This window comes from Neopsephotus bourkii, unplaced genomic scaffold, assembly GCF_033783945.1.
Source record: "Neopsephotus bourkii isolate Nb327-2 ecotype Australia unplaced genomic scaffold, CSIRO-AGI_Nbou_v1 NB_1825, whole genome shotgun sequence".
Classification (NCBI taxonomy): domain Eukaryota; kingdom Metazoa; phylum Chordata; class Aves; order Psittaciformes; family Psittacidae; genus Neopsephotus; species Neopsephotus bourkii.
Genome location: NW_026902298.1, coordinates 3,292,194 through 3,314,676, shown reverse-complemented (window position 1 = coordinate 3,314,676; position 22,483 = coordinate 3,292,194). Strand labels below are relative to the sequence as shown.

At 39.3% G+C, this 22,483-nt stretch overlaps 1 protein-coding gene across 37 annotated transcripts in view; it reads right to left on the bottom strand.

The window, feature by feature from the left end:
- DLG2 (discs large MAGUK scaffold protein 2) overlaps positions 1-22,483 on the bottom strand; it is a 1,002,605-nt gene that overhangs the window by 308,683 nt on the left and 671,439 nt on the right. For all 37 annotated transcript variants that reach the window (XM_061343348.1, XM_061343335.1, XM_061343334.1 and 34 more), the window contains one exon: positions 19,586-19,710. In XM_061343348.1, coding sequence (XP_061199332.1) covers positions 19,586-19,710 — 125 coding nt within the window. The remainder of the gene's footprint in view (positions 1-19,585; positions 19,711-22,483) is intronic.

Genomic DNA, 22,483 nt, shown 5'->3' with positions numbered 1-22,483 from the left:
TTTCCTCCCTCCTGTAGAAAAAGATGAGGTTTTTAGTTCTCATAAATAAAATAAATACACAAATGCACATGCATAAGGCTGTGCACAAATATATGTGCCTATAGAGTTCAGTGGGTTTTAACGCAATCTTTTGGAGGGCATGCTGACCCTGTACTAAATCAACAGAACATAATGATCTCAGAGGTCTACAAATATACATTGAGAATATTGAGACCTCTAAAACAGCAGTTCATGGTGCAATGAAATATATGACATAAGCTGGTGAGATGACTCCAACCTTAACAGCTAAATAAATCTTTTATTATTATTAATCTAGAAACTCCAGACCATTTTTTTATAATTCAGAAATATGGAGCACTTGGAAGATAAACACACATCATTATTCATTAAATAATGCAACTTCAGAGAAGAAAATAAAGGAAGAAAGCTGAAGCAGCATGTCAACATAGAGACTGTAATGTCATATTTTTCTCCCTAAATCTATGGAGAAGGTTTTCAGGGCCAGTACCTGCCGTAGTTGTTAGTATCTAAAGACAGAAGTTGTGACAGTTACCATAAATATATTTTTTAATATTTAACCATTTTTTTAACAGTGTCAGAGCTTTTAAATTGCTGCCATTCTCCTTGTAAGCCTTAATGCCATATACTACAGTGAGACCTATTCATACATTTATTTTTTAAGATTGTAAAAATTGACAAAATACCTAATGAAAGAGAAAGCAGGAAAGCTTTTAGGTATTTTAAGCTATAGCTAATGACTTTTGCAACAATTAAGAAAGTAGAGGAAATTTGATTTTCTCTAACTGCATGTGAAAAGAACTCTTAAAACTCATTCTTAAGATGTAGAAGTTTAGTTGCTCAGATTCAACAATATAATATCAGCATCTAGTGAAAAACGTTCACAGAATTCTTAACTAAATTCCCTCATGTTTTAAGGAAAATAACATGTAATTAGAAGTATTTTGGAGAATAGATTATGTCATGCTGAAAAAAAACTTAATGAAAGTATGTTCTAACCATATTTTAAAAGAACATAAGCTTAAAAGCAAATGTTCATCCTATTGTTTCCTTGGAAAAAGAGGAACTTCATAGGATCATAGAATAGTTAGGGTTGGAAAGGACCTTAAGATCATCAAGTTCCAACCCCCCTGCCATGGGCAGGGACACCTCACACTAAGCCATGTCACCCAAGGCTTTGTCCAACCTAGCCTTGAATATTGCCAGGGATGGAGCATTCACAACTTCCTTGGGCAACCCATTCCAGTGCCTCACCACCCTCATATCTCAATTCAGCACAATGTAAAAGTCTCTGATTAATTTTTGAGGTATAAGTAATCCTATTTCTATTTTAGCCAAAATACTTAAACAGGGACTTAGCATTATACATGTACTTAAATTCATTCAAGTCTGTAGAATCACCCATGCAGGTAATGGCTGAGTTAAAATGAGTGAGGCAGTTCTTCCGTGGCATGGTTCATCTAAATACTTAAACAAAATAGATGTATGCTACAAGGCTTTTGTGATATAATTCATATATGAAGGACTGTGGATGGTAAAATATAGAACACATGCTATAACCATGCCAAGACAGTTACAAACTGATACAAGAAATATGAAAGAGATTTGTCACTAAGGCGGAATGACAGGCACACTGAGACTTACAATAATTGTTGCTGTCTTCAAAGCAGATAAGGGCTTGGATTGAGGAAAAATACTATTCTTTATGTGCTTATTCCAAGTGCATTATCAACCTGACCACCTTCATCTGAATTTTATGCTTACTCTTTTCTAGGAGCTGTGAAGACATCCTTGAAAAGCTAATAATTGCTTCAGTCAAGTTGTAAGTAAACAAGACGAGGGCAATCCTTAGGCACTTACTGGAAATACAGTAGGTGACAACTGGTAATGATTATTCTGTTCATTTGTTCAGTGCAATATGGTGCCCTGAAGAGAAACCCAAAGCAGCCTAGTGTGGCAGCAAGGAGCCCCCAAAGACCAAATGGTCATGCCAAGACACATTAGCCAACTTGCAGCTCCGTAAAGGAGCTAGATGGAGCCAACTACGGACTCAGGAACAAGGGAATGATTTGTGCTGTATAGGACAACACCATGACAGTAAAAGCTGAAGTAACCCATGGGTCTTAGACAATTCCAGACTAACTGGAAGTCTGTTAATGGGACTGCTTCTCACAAACAGGATCATAGCATCATGGAATGGTTTGGGTTGGAAGGGACCTTAAAGTTCACCCAGCTCCAACCCCCTGCCACAGGCAGGGACACCTTCCACTAGAGCAGGTTGCTCCAAGCCCTGTCCAGCCTGGCCTTAAAGACTGCCAGGGATGGGGCAGCCGTATCTTCTCTGAGCACCCTGTGCTATTGCCTCAGCACCCCCACAGGGAAGAATTTCATCTTCCATGCTTTCTATTGCAGAATGCCCAAGACTGATAGATTATTTCTAAGGATATCTAAGTTGTTGGTTTTTTTTTCCAGATGCCTTCTCAGGAAAGCTTAAATTGATACAGACTTTAATTATTCTTTACCCAAAGCTTAGAAATCAAGGTGAAAAAACTGTTAGTAAGGGATAACCAGTGTAAAGCTATGGAATGCTTTGGGCAGATACATACCTCTATATATCAGTATGGAGGTATCGGGTAGACAACAAAAGAGAGACTAAACTTCCACTTTGTTTCTTTGCTCCTGCTTTGTCTAACCTTTTCAGCCAAAGTTTCCCTTCAAAAGGGTTGATTCTTTCTTTGAGAAGTTACAAGATCACAGAGCTTTAAGCAGGAACACAGGATTACAGGTGACAAGCTGAAAGGACTATTATCCTTTCTTCAACAGAGCAGCGAATAATGATATTAATATATTGCCTGACCCTGACCCTAGGAGAATCAGTCTGGTCTGTTCTAGTTCTTCTAGTTAGGAAAGACTGGCTCTCTGTCCCCTATCTTTTTCTTCTTTTTAAATTCTATTTGCACCCTTCCTATCCTGTTGCAAGTAAAATACAGCATTTATGGGTAAAAAATGTAATTATTGGTACCGCCCATGTAATTATTTTATTATTTTTTTTCATATTTCAGATAAGAATTTAAGGAACTCAAATTTTCCACAGCAGCCTTCAGATCTGTCTTGCCAATTACAGAATACAGAGCCAAAACTAAATGCCAGTGATATGTATATACCACAGGGCATACTGTTTCCTTAGGTATAACGATCCTTAGACACATGATCCAATTTCCGTAGCAAATTCACATACACCCTCAGGCCCCTTCCTGGCATTTTAGAGCATTATAAAACTACTGCTATGTCTACTCTAAAAATATAGAGATAAAACTCACCAATAGAACAAAATTCTGCCTATTTCTGGAAGCCAGAGAGTGCTTGTGGAAATGTCTGATGAAGGTACCAGATAACCCCATCTCAAAATTTGTCACTTATGTGCTTTATAATGAAATTTAAAATCTCTCATAGAATGGCTGCTAACTGAAAATAATACTTGATAAAAGCTACGATTTGGGGTGGGAGGGAATAATTTGTGAATGAAATAGCAGAATTTGAGCTGAACTTACATATCTGAAATCCTGTGAGTGATTCTGCTTTAAATATATGTGGAAATATTGGTGCAATAAAATTGTAACTCAGCTGTATTTAATATGAAGATGCTATTTGAAGTCTTGAGTTTAATGTATGCTTTAGGAAGAGTAGAATTGGTTTTGGTTTTGGGGAAAGAAAATAACAACTAAACCCACTACATTTTATCTGTGAGAGAAAGAAAATAATCCTTCAGTGCTCTGAATACTTTAGCAAGCTGCACTAATCTGTTGTGATGGAATAAATTGAAAAAAAAAATATATTTTTCCCCCAAATGCTTGCCTAGTACCACCTCAACACTTCCTGTGCAACCCTGAGCAGGTTATTTAACTACTCTTAACCATAATATTCAAATAGAGGATTAAAACCCCACCTGCATCCTGCTTCTTTTGTCTCCTGTTTACAGTCTGAGCAAACTTTCCAGAGGAGAGTCTGCACCTTCTTGGCTCATCTCAAACAAGGACCAACCCTCAGTGCAGCCTCTAGGTATACTCAGCATAAATAATAGATAACCAACAAAAGCAGCTCCCTGTCTTTTCCCTGCTGTGTTTACCCTCGTAACCAGTCTTCAGAAGTGAGAGATGAAGAGCAAACACTTCCACCATGCACTTGCTGTATGTTTGTGTGTGTATGAAGGCGGGAACTAAACTCTTGTGCAGCATTCCCGTAAGGACATACGCGCAGATGGATGATGCTTTCTCCACCTGCACTGGCAAACCAGTTTCGGTGTGTTGGCTGTGGGAAGCCTGAAGGCTAGAGCATGGCTGAGCTAACTAGTCTTGCCAAAAAGCAGGGTGTGCTTGCTTAAGGGCAGTGCTGTGCTCCTGCAGTGTACCAGCAACTGGAATGATTTCCAGCCCAGAGACCAAACTAAAAGAATCTTACAAATAGTTCTGATTTAAGTATATGTGTTGATTGTACTACTACATAATCGAAACCCAGACTGTCCTTTTGCATATCACAGCCTTTAGCTTGCAGCTGCTGGCATGAGGTTTTGGAGGGTGACCGAAAGTTGTGTTAGTTACTTGCGCAGCTCACTGTTCACTCCTTTGACTTTACGCAGTGGTTTTGGCATAGAAAAGAGCTACCTACCTTTCCAACTGAAAATGAAGCTCTAATGTCCTCCTGCCTAAATGGCAGAGTGCAAAAGAAGGAGAGGAGAAACAGAAAAAGTCTGTACGCGTAAATCCAGCTCAATCTCTCTGGACCAGTGCAGCAGCTCAGTCACTTTTCTAATTCCCAGTCCAGGATGCACTAGCACAAAGTCCTAGTCCTTGTCGTCCAGAAGGTTGCATAAGAATGTTAAAAGGACAAAGGAAACTCTACCTTTACATACCTGGAGTACAGTGGCAGCTTAGGAGGTGAAAATGCCTGCTATAATGCAGTCAAAAATTTCAGATCACATCCAGGAGGGCTTAAGGTCACAGCAGCGTGACTTGCAGGTGTGCTACCACAGGACTTTGAGCTTTATTTCAATTCCAGAACAGAGGCTGGAGTCCAAACTGTCAGTGAATAATTCAGATTTCAGAGCATACTTCTGAATGTCAGAATGTGGTACTGCCTGAAATGACTGTGCTTCCACATCCTGTTAATGACGTGACCTTGCCGAGACACAACAGCTACTGAACTGCCACAAGACATTCACATTTATTGTCCTTCACTACTGCTTTAGCTACTCATAGATATATATTTTTAACAGCCGTCTTAATGAAATGTCAACTTATTAAAGGGTCTGCATGATTGCAATTGAATTTAAAACACAAGTGACAGGTAACAATACCAGGAAGAACATTACCAGAGCAGCTCCTCATCATAAACAGCATCTCTTTACACCTCTCCCTATGTTTCATTTAGACTCTAATATCTATTTTTGAAGTTGCAAGTCAGAAACAGACAGCATACAGCACTATATAATTAGGAATGGAAAAGTCCCTGCAGCCTTTAGACTGTTACATGAAAATATATTTAGAAGCTTGAATATGTTCCTATTCACACAGTTTCAATAGAGAACACATCAGCATTTGGTTTGGTTTTGAGGGTTTTTTTTTGCCCTTTTTTTTCTTTTAAGGTCTTAAATTCAGCTGTAAGACCTCACTCCAGGCACTAACATGGCTAAAAAGCTGTTTATATGTTGTTTAAAATACTTTGGCTCATTTCTGCATTCTAGCCTAGTTCTGAGAATTTCTTGGGGCAAGGCAGGGCTCTCCTTCAGTTAACCCTTTTCTGCCACACTGAAAAGATCCTTTCATGCTTTTAGGCAGCAAGGTGTCACAGCAGCTTTTATCATAGGGTGCCTGTTTGTGTGTGTTTCTATACATCTCTTGGTTGATGATACCCACCAAGCTAAGATATAGAATCCAAGACAGATTGACCCCCAAAGCAGCTCATACTACATTAAATTGGCAAGTGAAAGCCCATGCAGAGATATCCAAACCAGCTCAAGCACTGACAGAGTAGATCTAGCATGGAAATCCACCTGGATCAATATTTTCCACAGGTCTACAGCCAATTACCAATGGCAAAAGGCCATATTAATGCAGCTCTGCAATGCTGAGCTCATTTAGCACTAGCTTGAGTTTCTGCACAACTTGCCAGGCAGTGACTGATTTCAAGAGGAATAGACACAGAAAAGAGAAAAGACAGTCACAACCCTGTAGTGCAGAAACCTCCCCCATAGACTGAAATAGGAGACTTTGGCCCCGGGCAGCAGGATTGCTGCAGGGAACACAGCTAGGCAGCAAGGCAAGACAGCATCAGCCAGGCTGCACTGGAGCCACCCAGATGCACCTTACTGTCCATGTCCCCATGGCTCACCCAGAAATAATACCTTTATAACCCTGACCAGAGGTCCATCCAACCTACTGTTTCTTTCCAGACAGATGGTAAAGTGTTAACACAATATATTCCCAGAATACATTGTCAGCTGCTGATAATTCTGGACTTCCCTGAGTCAGAAAAAACCTTTTTCTTTCTTTTTCATTTAATAGCCCTGGATAGATTCGTCTACAAATTTAACATCTTTCAAAACCCACATAAACTTTTAACATCCACAATATTCTCTGTCAATGAATTCCACAGCATTGCTACCAGCTAAATAAATATCTCTTTATGGGTAGTTCAACCTGCTGCTTATTAGTTTCATTTGATGTCTCTAAATCCTTTCATTAGAAAAGATAGAAAACACTGCTCCCTGGTCATTCTGTTTCTCTCCTGTAGTTAGGAAACAGGACATAATCTCCTACATCTCAGAACTGATTTTTCCTCATAAGAAAAAAGGCCCTGCTAGACAAACTCTTCAAGCCAAAGGCATAGAGCCGAGCTACTGGTAACACTAATTTAATTTCAGAGATGGAAACGCAACCCCCCATCTTTCTATTTATCTGAATGCCTCTTGGGTGTAACACCTACAGACTTAAAACTGAACTTTGATAAGTTATAGAATCAGAGAATCAGAGAATGGTTTGAGTTGGAAAGGATCTTAAGATCATGTAGCTCCGAGCCCCCCTGATATGGGCAGGGACACCTTCCACTAGTTGTTTTCATTGTTTTATTTCCTCGATGAAAACAACATTATTTCATGCTGAATAAATTTTCCAGTCAAGCCAAAAATAAATTTAATTCTAATACTCTTTGAATTGAAATAAAATTGAATAAAATAAAAGGTTAGACAGCCAGGGAAACAAAAAGCAAAACAACAATCTGCTGTCTTATTATCTAATATCATCTCCTAGAATGATATTTTCTCCTAGAAAAACACTTTAACTATCTTTTCTTCCATCACTGAAGCTGTTACGCTTTGGATAATGTAATGCTCTTCTTAAATTGCAGTAAAAATCTCCAATTATTCGGGAAAACATCCTCAATCACAAGACTAGAAAGAAATTCTGTTTCTTGCTTTGGTTTGATGAAATCTTTAAATCCATTACAGAAATTGTACCAAGAATAGAAAGTAATGCAGATGCTTGTGAGGTTGCTGCTGGGGAGTGCTTAGGACATCCATAAAGAGGAGCTTGTAGTCCACAACCTCTACCTGCCTCTCAGAACAGCCTGCTCACTACAAGGCTGCTCTGGCCCAATTAACCTTTACTTGCCTTTGCGGAAGTGAAACAACTCTGGAAGGAAAGAATAAAATACATTGTTTTCATAGCTCTGCCAGTTTAATGGTCTGGTTACTCCTTTGGAAGATGTGTGCTCATGCTCTCCAGAGGGAGAAGGATGGTGAATGCAGGTTTCCCTTCAGAGGTGAGGTGAAAGGTGATGTTGCCACTGTTTTCAAGAATGAAGCCCATATTTAGTCTTTTCCCTTTGCACTGAAAAACAATTGGGCCCTCTTTTGGGATCAGAAAATGTTTGCTCAGCTTTAGCTTAGCATTCTGAAGTGGTTTTAGGCCTGAAGCTTGTAGATAGCAAGTTTTTATGCAGTGATGCTGCCAGCACTCCACTGAGAAACGCTCACAGGCTAAGGGAGATTAAATAACAGCTTATTTAAACAATTAAAAGCTAAAGAAACTGTACAATTCAAATAAATTGCCACACAGATTGAAAACTTTCAAAAGTTTACAAGTGCCAAATGCACTAAGCATTTGTATTTTATATTACTGATTTCCAAAAATACTTGGTAAGGAGTTATTCTGAGGCAATTTGCAGCTGTAAGAATTAATTTGTTATCAATATATCAAAACCAATATTAATATCACAAAAAATCATAATGACATTATTATTTTTACTAATACTAGCTACATAAAAGCTGAAGTTTCATAAAGTGTACGCATGCTCACTTCGTGGTATTGACTTGGTGTTACTCTAAAATATACTGCTGATGACCTCATACAACATGGTCAGTAATATCCAGAAGCTAAAATTGGTGGTAAATTCCACATCAACCTCAAATATCATCCTCTACATCCTCATCTCAGGGAAAAAAACCCCCAAAACTAAACAGTTAAAATTTCTCACACATTTACTTGAAGGCTGAACCAAGAACACCACTACAAAAAAGTGCCATTCTTTTTGTGTCTCATAAAATTCAGAGGTTAAGGATGCTTTAGACCAAACAATACAGAGAGAGGACACAAGCAAACCCCACTTGGTTTAATGTCTGCCAGAACAGCCACATCTCTTTACACACACTTTAAGAGTGGGAAGTAGTTATTACTTAATGGTAGCTCACCTCACAGGGTGTAGCTATATGGGGCTGAGGGAGGAGTAGCTGACACCCATTCAATTTGCACACAGACTCAAGCATAAGCTTTCAGAGAAGTCTAAATGCATCTATAAGAGGAGGACCTCTCCTTTTGCTTTTTCCTTCAAAACATCCTGAAAGCAGGATGCTATCCTGTTGCTGTATAATGGTTGTTCCAAATAATTTAGAATGAACTGATTTTCTGTGACACCAAGTCTTTAGTTATTGCTTACCTAGCATAACTTAAGGCAAATTAACTCTTTTGCTTGGTAAGCCACACCTATAGTAATTTTGCACAGTTTATGATCTTTCACTTTACACATTATTGCTTTTAAAAGACTCCCTGCATAAGACAGACTCTTCTCCCCCAGCATAAATCACATCCTTCTCAAGGGATGTCCCTAATTCTTCAAGTTAGGGACTGTGATACACAAAGGTAAAGCTGATGGGTTGGGGGACGAGCCCTTCCCTTTGCAAGACACGCTGATATAAAACACAAAACAATTCTCCACCCATAAAAAGACCATGTTGAACTTATCAGACCTGCAATTCCCACCCTAACTTGCTGTAAACCAAGTATGACCTTACTAAAACTAACAGATTTGCAGAACAGACACAGGCATGAGGTGATTCAGGCTGGTGAAGCGGGTCGCTGGCCGAACGCCCGATTAGCAATCGATCAGCTGGCAGGACACAAGCCCATGGGTTTGTCTAAATGTTTGTGTTTAATTCCAAGCTCATGACAGCAAAGGGAAGGCAGCAGAAGCAGGCATCAAATGTAGGCAGGAGAGCGCAGGAAGGAGAGGGGGATTGCAGAGCATGGGCAGAATGCTGGGATTGACATGGACTCTTAAACTTGGGTCAGGTTTTCTTATTAACCTCACTGTGAGGTCTATATGAGCTGCTATTTTCCTTCTCTATTTCCCCCCCCCCCCCACCCCCCCCCGCTGAGTTTCTTCTCCCACCCTGCATTTCTCCTCCATCTGCATTTCTCCATTCTTCAGTACCCTTTGCTCTTACCACATTTTTCCATTCCTCCGTCCGTTCTCTACCTCCCCAGTTATCCTCAGTCTCTCTGCGTCTCGTGTCCTGCCACTGCCATGTACGATGCTTTCCTTCTGAAACTGCTCCCACTAGTAACCAAGCTCTGAAACTCCCAGTGCATCCAACCTCTGTGGCAGCTCAGCTTGATCTGGGTGGCTCTGGCAGCCAGCAGAGGCAGCAGCCTCTAATGGTGGCCAGAAGGAAAACTTCAGCTCACGGAACAGGTATTTGTGTCTGCCCTTCAAAGCCAGAGGCCAAAGTGGGACAGCGGAGAGGCAAAGAGAAAAAGGAAGTGTGGGTAGCTGTGGGGTGCTGCAAAAGGAAGATGTGGGCATAAAGAAAAGGGAAAGAAAAACAAAACTCTGTAAAGTCTGAGATGAATGAAGGCACCAGGAAGCTGGGAAGCTCCTCCCAGCTGCAGGGCTGCTCTGCAGGTAGTGGAAGATGCCCCAGGCCAGGCTCCGTAGGTGTGGTACAGGGCAGGGATGGCTTTGCAGCCCTGACTTACCCTCCGAGCCCTCCGGTTTATCTGGCTTCAGCACCATGCAGGGGCTTTGAGGCCCCGAGGCTTGGGGAAGAGCAGCTTCCTCGGCTTGGCCACAGCGAGTTCCACTAAGGAAGGATGAGGAGCTTCCTTGGGCCCCAGATACGCTTTGCCTGCTAAAGACACGGAACCACAGGGCTGTTCCTCACCCGTGGTTAAAATCCTCCCAACTAACACCAGCACTGTCTGAAGCGCATTCAGGTTTGTGCAGGAAAACCAGTTGCAACAGATAACCCAGAAGGCAATTCCGGATTCGGTATTTTTTTGCAAGCACTTTTCATCTTGGGGCTCTCAAAGCACTTTGCAAATATGAACTCGTTTAAGCTTCCCAACAACCCCCGTGAGGCAAAGATAATGATCACTATCCCCATTTTACAAATGGGGGAACTTCAGCACAAAAGAAGAAAAGTGCTGCCACAGATCAAGCATAGCGAGTTGAGAACAAAACCGAGCAGTCCTGCCTCCCAGGCGCTTGCACTAACAAGTAGAAAACCCTCCCTTCCGCTCTGGTTTGATTGAGAGTAGCTATTCCAAACAAAGGTGTAGCATTAAAATAATGGAGGAGAAAACATGCAGTTCAAGTTTAGTAAGAAACTTCAGTAGCTTCAGAGCATCAGTACCATTAGGCTGCACACTTAACATAGAGTGAGATGCAACTGTGAGGAGAATGCAAACAGGTAAGTAGGGGGAAAGAAAAGCCCACGAAACTTGCTTTTTGTGATGGTTTGATTAAGAGTGAAATGTGGAATGGCACAATGGAAGCAACACATCCAAAGTACTTGCATATCTTGCAAATTTGCTATTAAAACACTCCACAGGGAAATAAATTTAAACACCCTGCTCTAGCATCTGCAGTAAAAGTGGAATAAGGAATGTGACAACAGTGATGAGGTATTGTCATGAAATACAGTTTGGCTAAGCTCTGAAAGTCCAAAGCATTGACTCAAACCACAGCCTAGAGTTCTGACGGGGTATGAACAAGCTATGCTCATACTCACTGTGTATCGGTGGTTTTGGCTATAAGAAGCAAAAAGGTGTCCAAGCTTTTCATTTAAAAGTTTGGAATAAGGTCTTTGCTGATAATAAGGAACTTAACTTTTGATTTATTTATTTATGATAATTTTTGGATGAGATGGTTTTGTGCTTGGGTGAGATGGTTTAGTACGAGGTGCCCCTGCCCATGGCAGGGGGGTTGGAACTGGATGATCTTGAGGTCCTTTCAAACCCTAACTATTCTATGATGGTATGATATCTGAAATCAGTTTCCTCTTAATCCAAAATCTTGTATTCAGGTTTGGTGGGGAATTAATGAAGAATTTAGCAGTACCCCAGAGGGTACAAATGTGAAATATTTTTTCCTTGACTAACACTAGGCTCCATAGAGAGCTGATGATTCCTAAGGTGTGCAACCACAGAAGGCTTCTTACTCCAGACAAATTGTCACTGAGCTATTTAAATTCCTAACTACAGCAGCAGTGCAAACACACTGATGAAAGAATTGCATGGATTTGGCTGCATGGTGCTGTTCTGCTGCAGCAGCACGCTGGGGCAATTGTAATTTCAGGCAGGATGGGCACTAAAGGAACTCTTGGGAGGGAGCCCTGTTAACCAGTTCAGTACCACTGCAGAAAATAGCTAGTGTGATGCGCATTATACAACTGCAGTGTACCTAAAGTCCTAATAACACGCTACGTTGCTTAACTGGCATGTTATTAATAACATTAATAATAATATTAATAACATTAATAAGGTTATTAATAACATTCACAAGCAGCGGTTTCAAGTAGTACAAAACAGCTCAGAATCTTACAGGAGGAGGAAAGTGATCCTTTGTATTATGGAAGAAAATAACTACAACAATGTCCATCCCTGTATAGAGGCCCCGGTTTCAAATACCACAAGCCAGAGGGTTACCTTCTTCTCAGGAAATTCTGTTCTCTTTAACCCAGAATTCAGCTGCTAAAACATAATTTCCCTTTCCTTTCTTGCACCGCATAAGAAAACTTTCCCAAGCTACCAAATTAACTTCAAAATGGGAAAAGCAGAAATATAATCAAATTTGGAGACACACTGGGGCTCTGCAATACCAAACAAGAAATGCAAACTTCACATAGGAAAAAAGAGAAAAAGGATTCAGCGAAAGAAAAGTGGTGAAAGCAACAGAGAAGAGAATTACATGGTAACATTCCATTGATGAAAAGATGTATATGTTGGCAATTTAAAACTTGAGCTACGGTAAAACATGTTCAACTGTAAGAATAATGCATGAAAACCGGATTTTATTTTGTGATCTTTTTCTAATTAGATCCCTTGTGGTAATTCTTTTTTCTTAATTCCACAGTAGCTCAAAAATTATACACACAAATACACAGGCAAACAGAGTTAATAAGATCAAACTTCCTAACACAAACCAGGACAGTGTGAGCAGTCAATAATTCATGATCTAATTTATGACTGTTTGCAAAGCAAGCATGTTTTACCTAATGGGGTGAATGTCTCTTTATTAGCTTACGACTAAATTAGGTACTGAACTAACAGCATTGTCAGAGGCCTGTAAACAGTGCAGATATGAATCAGTGTTTTGTGACAGCGCTGTTATTATAATAACATCCTGAACAAGTTGTGTGCCATTGCAACGCACACAGACCCAGTACTGATAGGCTTAATACAAGACCAAAAGTTAGCAAACAGAGACTTAGGCAGTGAATCACAAAGCAGACACACTTCTGGTTTGATATATAATGGTGGTGAAACGAAGCCAGTTGCCCAAGCTGGATTAGAGACACAATGACACACGTATCAAGAACATCACCTCTGCTGGGAATAGCTCTTCACATTAATCTGAAAAAGCCCCTAGTTTATTCCTATTATCACTGCCAATTCACTTCCTATTAAGCAATATAGACTACAAACAGATACCAACAGGCAACAACTATGTTCCTGCTGCTGCTGCTGGAGGGATTTAGGTTTCAGACTTTTTATCAGAGGCAAAGCACTGTCAGCACAGCCCACAGGCAAAGACTGAAGGGGGTCTTTTATCTAGCCAGCTGTCAAGTGGGGACTTGCTTCTGTTTCCTCTCCTCCATTCCTTCTTTCCTTTGTGTTTCTCAAGCAAATTGCACACAGCAGTAACACCAGTGTGTATCTTGATTCCAGTTTTCAAGCCTGGAGTGAACAGCACGGAATTGTAATATTTCTTTTCTGGTTCATCTTTAGTGAAATACATAAATGTTTTTTTAATCTTACCAGAATGCAATCTTTAAATTTATTTTCTTCATTTATTTTTTTTATTGACAAAATACGCACGAGAAAGTGTCTTATCTTCGGAGTTCCTCTCTTGCTGCATACACCTAGCTAAATTAATAATCCTTTGACACACAACAGTGGGTTATTTGACAACAGAAGGAAACACAAACCTCATTTGTTTAAAACCTTTGCTGGTAGGCATCAAACTGAAGCCTGTAAGGCACAGAAATATGAGAGAAGGAATCACTATTCCATTCCAAGATTTCTCCTTGATTTACTAGATGACTGAGGGCAAGTTATTTCAGTTCCTGTCTCCTCCCTATAGCATGTGAATTATGCTCCTTTGCCCACACTAAATCACTTTGAGAACTGGGGGAATGAAACATCTAGTGGGGCTAACTATTATGCTGATGGGAGAACAACAGAGCATGCCCTAAAAGTGCTGCAGTTTCACAATCCTAAACCTCCTGCCAATCAGTAATTAAAGCAGTATCAGGCAAGACACATTTACAAAGGAAAGACAAACACTGCACAGCTTTAATTCTTTTTAACCTATGGTGTTTAGATAGCTGGGGTTAAGTGTGCTGTTCCTGATTAGGCTGTCAAACTCTCAATCGATCCACTTTTCTCAATGTGTTTAAGTTCTCCTTACAAATATGCACACATCTAAGGCAAAAAGTTAAAATGATAGGTTCACAAATGGAAACCAGTTTCCTAGAAGAAAGAATGAATGAAACAGGTTCAGGTCTGGGCAGCTTACCAGGGTGATGTGCCTCCAGGCACAGCTACTTTCTTCCCCTTGACTCACCCCTCACAAACACCAAAATAACCTTCGGTACAACATTAACCCTTGAAATTCAAGCTCAAGACTGACCATATCTGTCCCAGTCCTGGGAATAAAGTCATCATATACATACAGTCACATATGGACTGATTTTTTAATCATAGGTTCTGTAGGAGTCCTATGACCATGAGACTGGTATAAAACATAATACCTGAATCTCTGTTCTATCCAAGACTGTTTTATTTGCATTTTATATCCCAAGAACTTTTTAAAATTCCCATTTTCAAACTTGCCATCATAAAAAATAAGCATCTTTTCTGATAGCAATAGATAAGGAACTCATACAACCCACTTATTCCTGTAGCCAGAGTTTTGAGAAAAATACATCCACTATAAGATCAAAATTTGACTATGAGAAGCTATAAACAGAAAGAATAACGCTTGACTCAAACCAGTTTTGGTTTCGAAACTAAATTCGTATTTGGGGAGTTTCTGCTCTTTTAAACTTGGTCAGAATAGGAAGTTCATTATTCTTTTACTAATGGTTTTGTTTTCAATTGAGATAGACCCCTACGCTGAGCTTCCACTCCCATGAGCTGATCACTCTTGTTTTCCACAGTATGATGAGTTTCTTAGGAGCCACAATTTCACTTATGATCAATAAGCACCAATAGAACTGCTGAGATAGTATATTGAAGTTCTTTGCTTTATCTAAGCAATTGAGGCAACCTCTGCACTTTTTTCTCTGACACAAACCCAAATAAAACAAAAAAAGGCAGTGACACATAAATCACTGGGATTCTCATTCTTCCAAAGGGTAAAGGAAGTCTGCATTCACAGCTTCTTTATTAAAAAGCAGATGTTTGCCCATGGACATCTGACATCTGTGAGATAGAAGCAGAAGGTTTTATGCATCAAAAGTCTTAAAAGGTCAAACTATAGAAAGTCTCCTTCAACTCAGTGGGAATGGTTGCTACTTCTGGTGGTTTTATATTCCCTATCACTGACTTGAAACTCAAAGCTTCAAAGAGACGTGGTATGCAGCATTCACACAAAAAAAAAAAAAACCCAAAACAAACTCACCAAAAAAAAAAAACCAACAAAAAAGAAACCCTAATTTTCAGTTACTCCCAAGCTTATTGTAGTCACATTTAGCTAAAGTAATCAAATCTAGTTATTTTTTATGCCATGAAGTTATTTCCTATATATTATAAGGACACCATAAAAGATTGGACAGCTTCCTTTATTTTGCAAGATTAGGAGTTATGTACTTAGCTAAAATGTCTTCTAAGATCTAAATTTTGCAGTGTATTGGTTATTGTACTAGTCAAGAAGAGCTCAAGAAATCAGTGCATTTTAGGGAATGTAGCATGTAATCATAGTAGTTATTACTTCCTTAAAGGAGGCAGTGGACGGAGGGGGACCATCAACAGGACACAAGCAAATAGAATGAAGCTGTATCCAGGGAAGTTCAGGTTGGACATTAGGACACACACTCTTAATTGACAGAGTGGTTGGTCACTGGACCAAGCTGCCCAGGGAGGTGGTCATGGCACCAAGCCTGTCCAAGGAGCATCTGGGCAATGCTTTCAGTCATACTGCCTTAGGTAGTCCTGCGAAGGGCACAGAATTGGCCTCTGTGATCCTTACGGGTCCCTTCCAAATTGATGTATTCTCTGATTCTGTGCCTTATGATTAATATTTGAAAGTTCAAGAAGTCTCCTAAACCCAGGAATTTTTATTAAAATGAATGCAGTTTATAATGGCTCAATTTTTACGCTTCTTTAAGTGTAGACATGGGCCATGAAGTGACACAAACCTACACTAAGCACTGTACTTACTGTCAGTAAAAATACAGTTCTCTAAAGGAAAAAAGAAACCCCACATGAATTTAATCACCTTTGTTTCAGTCTCACAAATAGGTTTTATATATAAGAATAATCTACATAATCTGAAAACAATTCAAGATTCAGGTTGGAAGGGAACTCTGGAGGTCATCTAGTCCAGCCTCGTGCTCAAAGCATTTCAGTCACATTGCTCAGGACTTTATCCAGATGAACTCTGACTCCCTCTGAAGACAGAGATCCCATAATCTCTCTGAGCTACCAGTTACAGTGGCTTCACTATCTTCATTTAAAAGACTTTTTTGCTCAGACCCAATTGCAATTTCCCTTATTTCAAATGTGACTATTGCCTCCAATCCTTTCTCTGTGCATCTCTGCTGACCTCAATCACTGTCCTTCATCACTGCCAGGGCACACTGCTGACTCAGGTGCAAATTACAGAATCACAGCACCATTTATGTTGAAAAGCACCTCTTGAGATCACCTTGTCAAACACTCCTTACTGAAGCAAGGTTAGCTAGAACAGGTTGTCCAGGAACATGTCTGGTCAGGTTTTGAGCACTTCTAAGGATGGAGATGCCACAACTTCTTTGGGCAACCTGCACCCAGAGTCAGCCACCCTCACAGCAAAAAAGGACTTCCCTATGTTGAGAATTCCATGCGTTTTGTTTCCATTGCTTATTGCCCTGTACCTACTGATGTATGCATTCCCTCCCATCAGGTATTTATACCTGATATTTATGTATTTATAAGTTGCTCACTGAAGAGTTATTCGTTCCCAAGTGCAGAAAGTTGTATTTGCTTTGGTTGGACTTTCATGGAACTCCACTTGACCTACTCCTCCACTTATCAAACCATATATACACATAAAAGACTTGTAAGTGTCTGTAGCATTAAGTCCATTTCTAACAGGTCGCTTTCACAGTCTCGCTATTTGAAGAACTTCACTCAGCTAAGTTAGATCAAAGGGACTTCATGTAAAATGCAGCAGAAGTGATTTTATGGGCTTTTATGATTTAAAAGCAGACAGTAGACTTAGGATCCAATTCAGACATTCCACAGTGCTATATGATATAGAGTGACTGCAGGCAGAGTCTGAGGCAAAAATGGACACAAGAAAGTAGTCCTGTCCATAAACACCAATCTTCTATTCTCAGGTAATTCAAAACTGGGCTTTTGATAGGAACCAAGGTTATTGCTATTCTTGGCACATGTTACTGCACAATGTTGAGCTTGTATTCCTATAGAGTGGCCTTAGCTGATAAACTGTGTTATGTACAATTAATTACCATACAAGTCAGCGGAGACTGCCCCAGGGTGGCTCTTCTCTTCAGTGGCATATCAGTAATAATCACTGACAACTACATTTTCAGGTGCTCCTAAAACATGTGTCTTTGCTAGCATTGTAGCAAAGTGAAATCCACTTACCAGATAAAACAAAGAAAGAATGAATCTTTGTAAAATCCATGTTTACAAATGAGAATAGGAAAAACAACCAAGCCAAAGATATGCTTATCAATTATAACATTATACTAACAAATGCAATACTCTAAGAATATTGTCTTAGCAGCAAGATAACCATACTTATACTACTAAACTCTTCTTACAAAATACAGACTTTGCCAGGTCTAATCTTAACAGAGATCCATGAATTGCATTAGCATGCTATTTTTTTGGGCTTAGAAGGTCTTTCCATGACCTTTCCAACACAGTATAATATATAATAATAATGAGTTAAACTTTCAGTAGTTAATTAGTATAGAAATGAGTTATGAAAAACTTAATTTCATACAAAGATAGCACAACAAAGCACTGCAATGGCTTCTTTTTAATAGCTTAAATTAAAGAAAGCTCTCAAAAACAATTAAAAACTCTGCTAAAAAGATATTGTTTTTTGCAAGGGATTCTTTCTTATTGTAGGAAGGTAGATACAAGCTTAAGACCCTCCTATGCTGTTCATCACATCAAATTTCATAGCATGATTTCAAAAAACATCCATTTCCTCACACTCTGTTGCATGAACCCCATCTGGCTCAACGAAGACATTTATGGTATAGTTCACTACAGCTGAACTGACTGAAGAAACTCCTTTTCACTTGAGTCATCAATGAAAATGGAGGGCCTTTTAAGATGTGATTCTTTCTGTTCTATTTTAGGCACTGACTTAAGGATGGGATGAATCACAATGTAGAAATGCCTAGGTTTTTGTTTGCTGGGATTCTCTAAAATGACTAGCTAGAGGTAGACAGCTGCATTTTAGTCACAAAGTTAAGTGAGATTATTCCGACTCCTTTTCTCTATAATCTTATTTAGAAGGTGAATCCTTCAGGCATTTGCCAACCACCATGACTCCTTATCACTACCACAGTAAAAATAAAAAATGTTTCCAAAATCAAATTACTAACTTAGCATAAGAAATATCCACAATTTTCTCTAAAAACTGGACAACTCCCCCTACTTTTAACTCTGAATTAAAGGAAAAGGCTTTAGGAAAAAAGTTATTGTTATCATCTGGTCACATTTCATGAATTGTTGACCATCTGGTTTTGGCAAAGTCTCCTAGAGCTTAGATTCCACTGCTGAGATCACGAAAGCTTCAGAATTGTATCCCAAATCTTTCCAGCTAAATGGCCTTTTAGAGCATCAGCAGGCTTCATGACTGACAGATGGATGGCAGCCTCTGGGATAGATGGAACCCTTTCTGCATGCAGTCCATAAGGAAAGAGAAGCAGAAGCACTTCTGTGGTTCCTCTTTAAGAGATGTGCTACCATGTATTTGAGGAACACAAGCGACCTGTGTGTCCATCTCAGTGACAGACTGTTCTGGAAGCAATCAGAACATATAGACATCACATCCTCACAGAGCAAAAAACGTTTGGAAACAGCCGTAAGCACACGTCACTACTGCAGTCAAATAACAGGAAGTATCTCCAAATACCTATTGACTATTTAGCAATAGTACTGTAGTTTGTGAAGTCTTGATAGCCTTAAAGTATAGCACCAAGCATAGTTTTTCAGCCACAAACATACAAAGACCAAGCAGAGAAGACTTCCATGCTAATATGCCTGTTTCCTCCTCCAGTTCCCATCTTGCCTTTGGTAATAAATGAAATGACTGGTACAAGGATGGAGGTGGCACCAGCAAATGACCCTTTCTTTATACAGGACTTAACTAACCTTATTGAATTGCTTTAAGCTACTTTAGTTAGCTCTCTTGTTTTAGCAGAAAGGATATTCTGTCACGTCCTTTACTTCCCCTGACTCCATGAAAAACCCAGTTGGCATTTGACTCCTAGACAATGATTTATAATAATACATTTTCTTTCCAAACACACATAATGAGTTTTTACCTGAGTCTTCCATCCTCTGCTGCAGCTCCTCCTGGTATAATCTTAGTAATGAATATCCCAGGATCATCCCCAATGTGTGGGTTATCTGTTCCTCCAGCAATACTGAATCCCAGGCCGGAATTCCCCTGGAAAAATGAAAGCAAAGTAAATGCATCAGCAGATGCTAGATTTCCACAGCACTTGTTTGCAGTGCACGAGCAAAGTATCATTGCTTCCTAAAGAAAGCACTTGATTTGACAGCTCCAAACTTGAAGGCAGGTGACTCACTCAGAAATAATTAATTGCCAGGTAAAGAACAGAGGCTGTGAACACAAAGATTTCCCAGAGTTAATGGCAGAGTTAATGGATGCTCCTACAGAAACAGGATTTGACCTAAATTTGTTTTCAAAAGCAGTCACATAAATTAGCATCTGAACTCCAATATGAATTTATCCAAGTCAATGAGAGCTAGAGGCTAAAAGCACTCCATGGCTTTGAAAAAAGACTTTAAAAACCACTGCTATTTAGGAACAGAATCTGTGAATAAAATTTAGCTCTGAACTATTTTGGTGTACTTTCTGTTGAAAAGTGATCATTGCTCGAATTCACATGCTTTAAAAAAACCCAGCTCTGCACAAGAAGATTGTTTCTTTCATCTCACTCATTTGCTCGAATGAAAGATTTGAAAGAGATATTATGAGAGTCTGCTTAATAATCCTACTTATTGCTTCTACATTTGTGAGAATATCATGAAAGATAAATAGGCATGACATACATACATATGCCGGCAAATTAAATCACCATTTTTCACCTACAATTCAACCCCACAATTCAACCCCTGCTTTGGAAGTACATATTAGTCATTACCCTTTTCTGTAGAAACTGACATAATCTTTTGCAAGGGATTCATTTTTATTCGTAGAAAGGTAGATGCAGGTTTAAGACCCCTTTATGCATACATGGGAATCTTAAAATTCAACACAGTATTTAGGCTTATCAGAGTGATATAACATTACTGGTACTGCAGAATTTGTGCAATACTGAAAATGAAATATGTTCAGAGCATTAAAAATGCTTTCATCATTTCATGATTTCAAAGTCTTCTCAGACTACTGGGAGTTTCTTTTCTTCACGGCTGCTTGTGAACAGGTATCCAGCTCAGTCCTCGTGAGAAGAGTTACCAATAAAAACGGCATCTCTATGTCTTTATTATTATTGTCATTATTATTTTAAAATTTAAATCAAACCTCATTTCTGCAGTTGGAACTGCATTTCAATTAGTAGGTCAGGCATTAAGTGCATTTTGTGTGTGAAAGCCTGCATGCTGGCTGCCTGCGGCATGTCAAATTCCCCATTCTGTTATCAGTATTCTACATTCGCAAGCGATGCAGTTCCTATTACTCAAGAGATGCACATGCAATTTGCAGCTCTGTTACCAGCATATAACTGTGAATAAATTTCCAGTACTGAACTGATTTATAATCATAGAATCATAGAATAGTTAGGGTTGGAAAGCACCTTAAGATCATCCAGTTCCAACCCCCCTGCCATGGGCAGGGACACCTCCCACTAAACCATGCCACCCAAAATGTCACCCAACTTAATGACCATCTACAACTTTCATTGTGCAGTAGCCACCAGCACACTCCACAGTGCTGCCATATCTTAAATAAAGCAGGTTTTTTTTACTAGCATGGACCTAAAATCCTTAAACTTCAGAATCCAAGGAGAGACTTAGGACTACACGTATCTCAATGCTTTTCAGATAGCTATGATATGAAAAACATTATAATACTGAAATACTCTGTATATATTTTCTGTAGAGCTAACAAATATCTTCAGGCCAGCTTTACAAATCTTTGATTTAATCTCCCTTTCATAGAATCAAAGAATCCCAGACTGGTTTGAGTTGGAAGGACCTCAAATTTCATTCAGTTCCAATCCCCTTCCACTAGACCAGGTTGCTCCAAGCCCCATCCAACCTGGCCTTGAACACTGCCAGGGACAGGACATCTTCATTAGGATCATCTCAGATTCAGGTTGTTTTCCCAATATTTTAAGACATGCTTAATTATACAGTGCCCTCTGCACCAACATGCACTCTAAAAATACTGTAAGAACATTTTCCTGTAAGGTTTTCTATGTGTCATATAACGAAGCTTATCTCCCTACACATAAGAATGAAAAATGTGTACTTATACACATTTCAGATAGCCTGGAACAACAGCCTTAAAACGCTACTAAAACCAAGAGCAAATTTCTAGAAAGTTTAAGTAAGTAATACTTGATTTTTAAGGATATAAAACCCCCAGCTCTAACCCCCAAAAATTAAATTCTTCATTTTGTTCTTCATTCCAAAGGAATATGAAAAATATGCAATAATCTGCATTTCTGAATAGAGGTGGATTTCCAAATCCCTCAAACCTTCTCTTGATAGGGAAAGAGGAAGAGCAGGGTAGCAAGGAGAAATCTGGACATAATTCTTAGTTGGTTAGGGAACACAAACAGCTATGTCATAATAAAAGAGTGTGACTGAAGAGCTTTAAAAACTATAAAATCCTGCCTGTTATGTGGCGTGTGCTTAGCTGTTACAGTTCTTCACATAAAATTCATCAGATTTCTTAGCACAGAATAATTTCTGCAAAGGTTTCACGCTTTCTCTGCTCTCTTTTCCTCCCACCATGCTTTTTCCCATTAACTTTTTAGAGCTAAAAAAATAGAACAATGCTGACTGCAAGCAGTGATGTGGTAAAACTGCTACAGACTTCTGAGAAGAATCAGTGCTACCCCTTGAACTTTTATCCATAAACGTGCATCTGTTATACAGCAAGACTATTCCCTTGGGAATAACCTTGTAAAAGCATAGTGCAGCATTCATAAATGGCACTTTTGTATCCAGAAAATTTCAAGCCATTACTC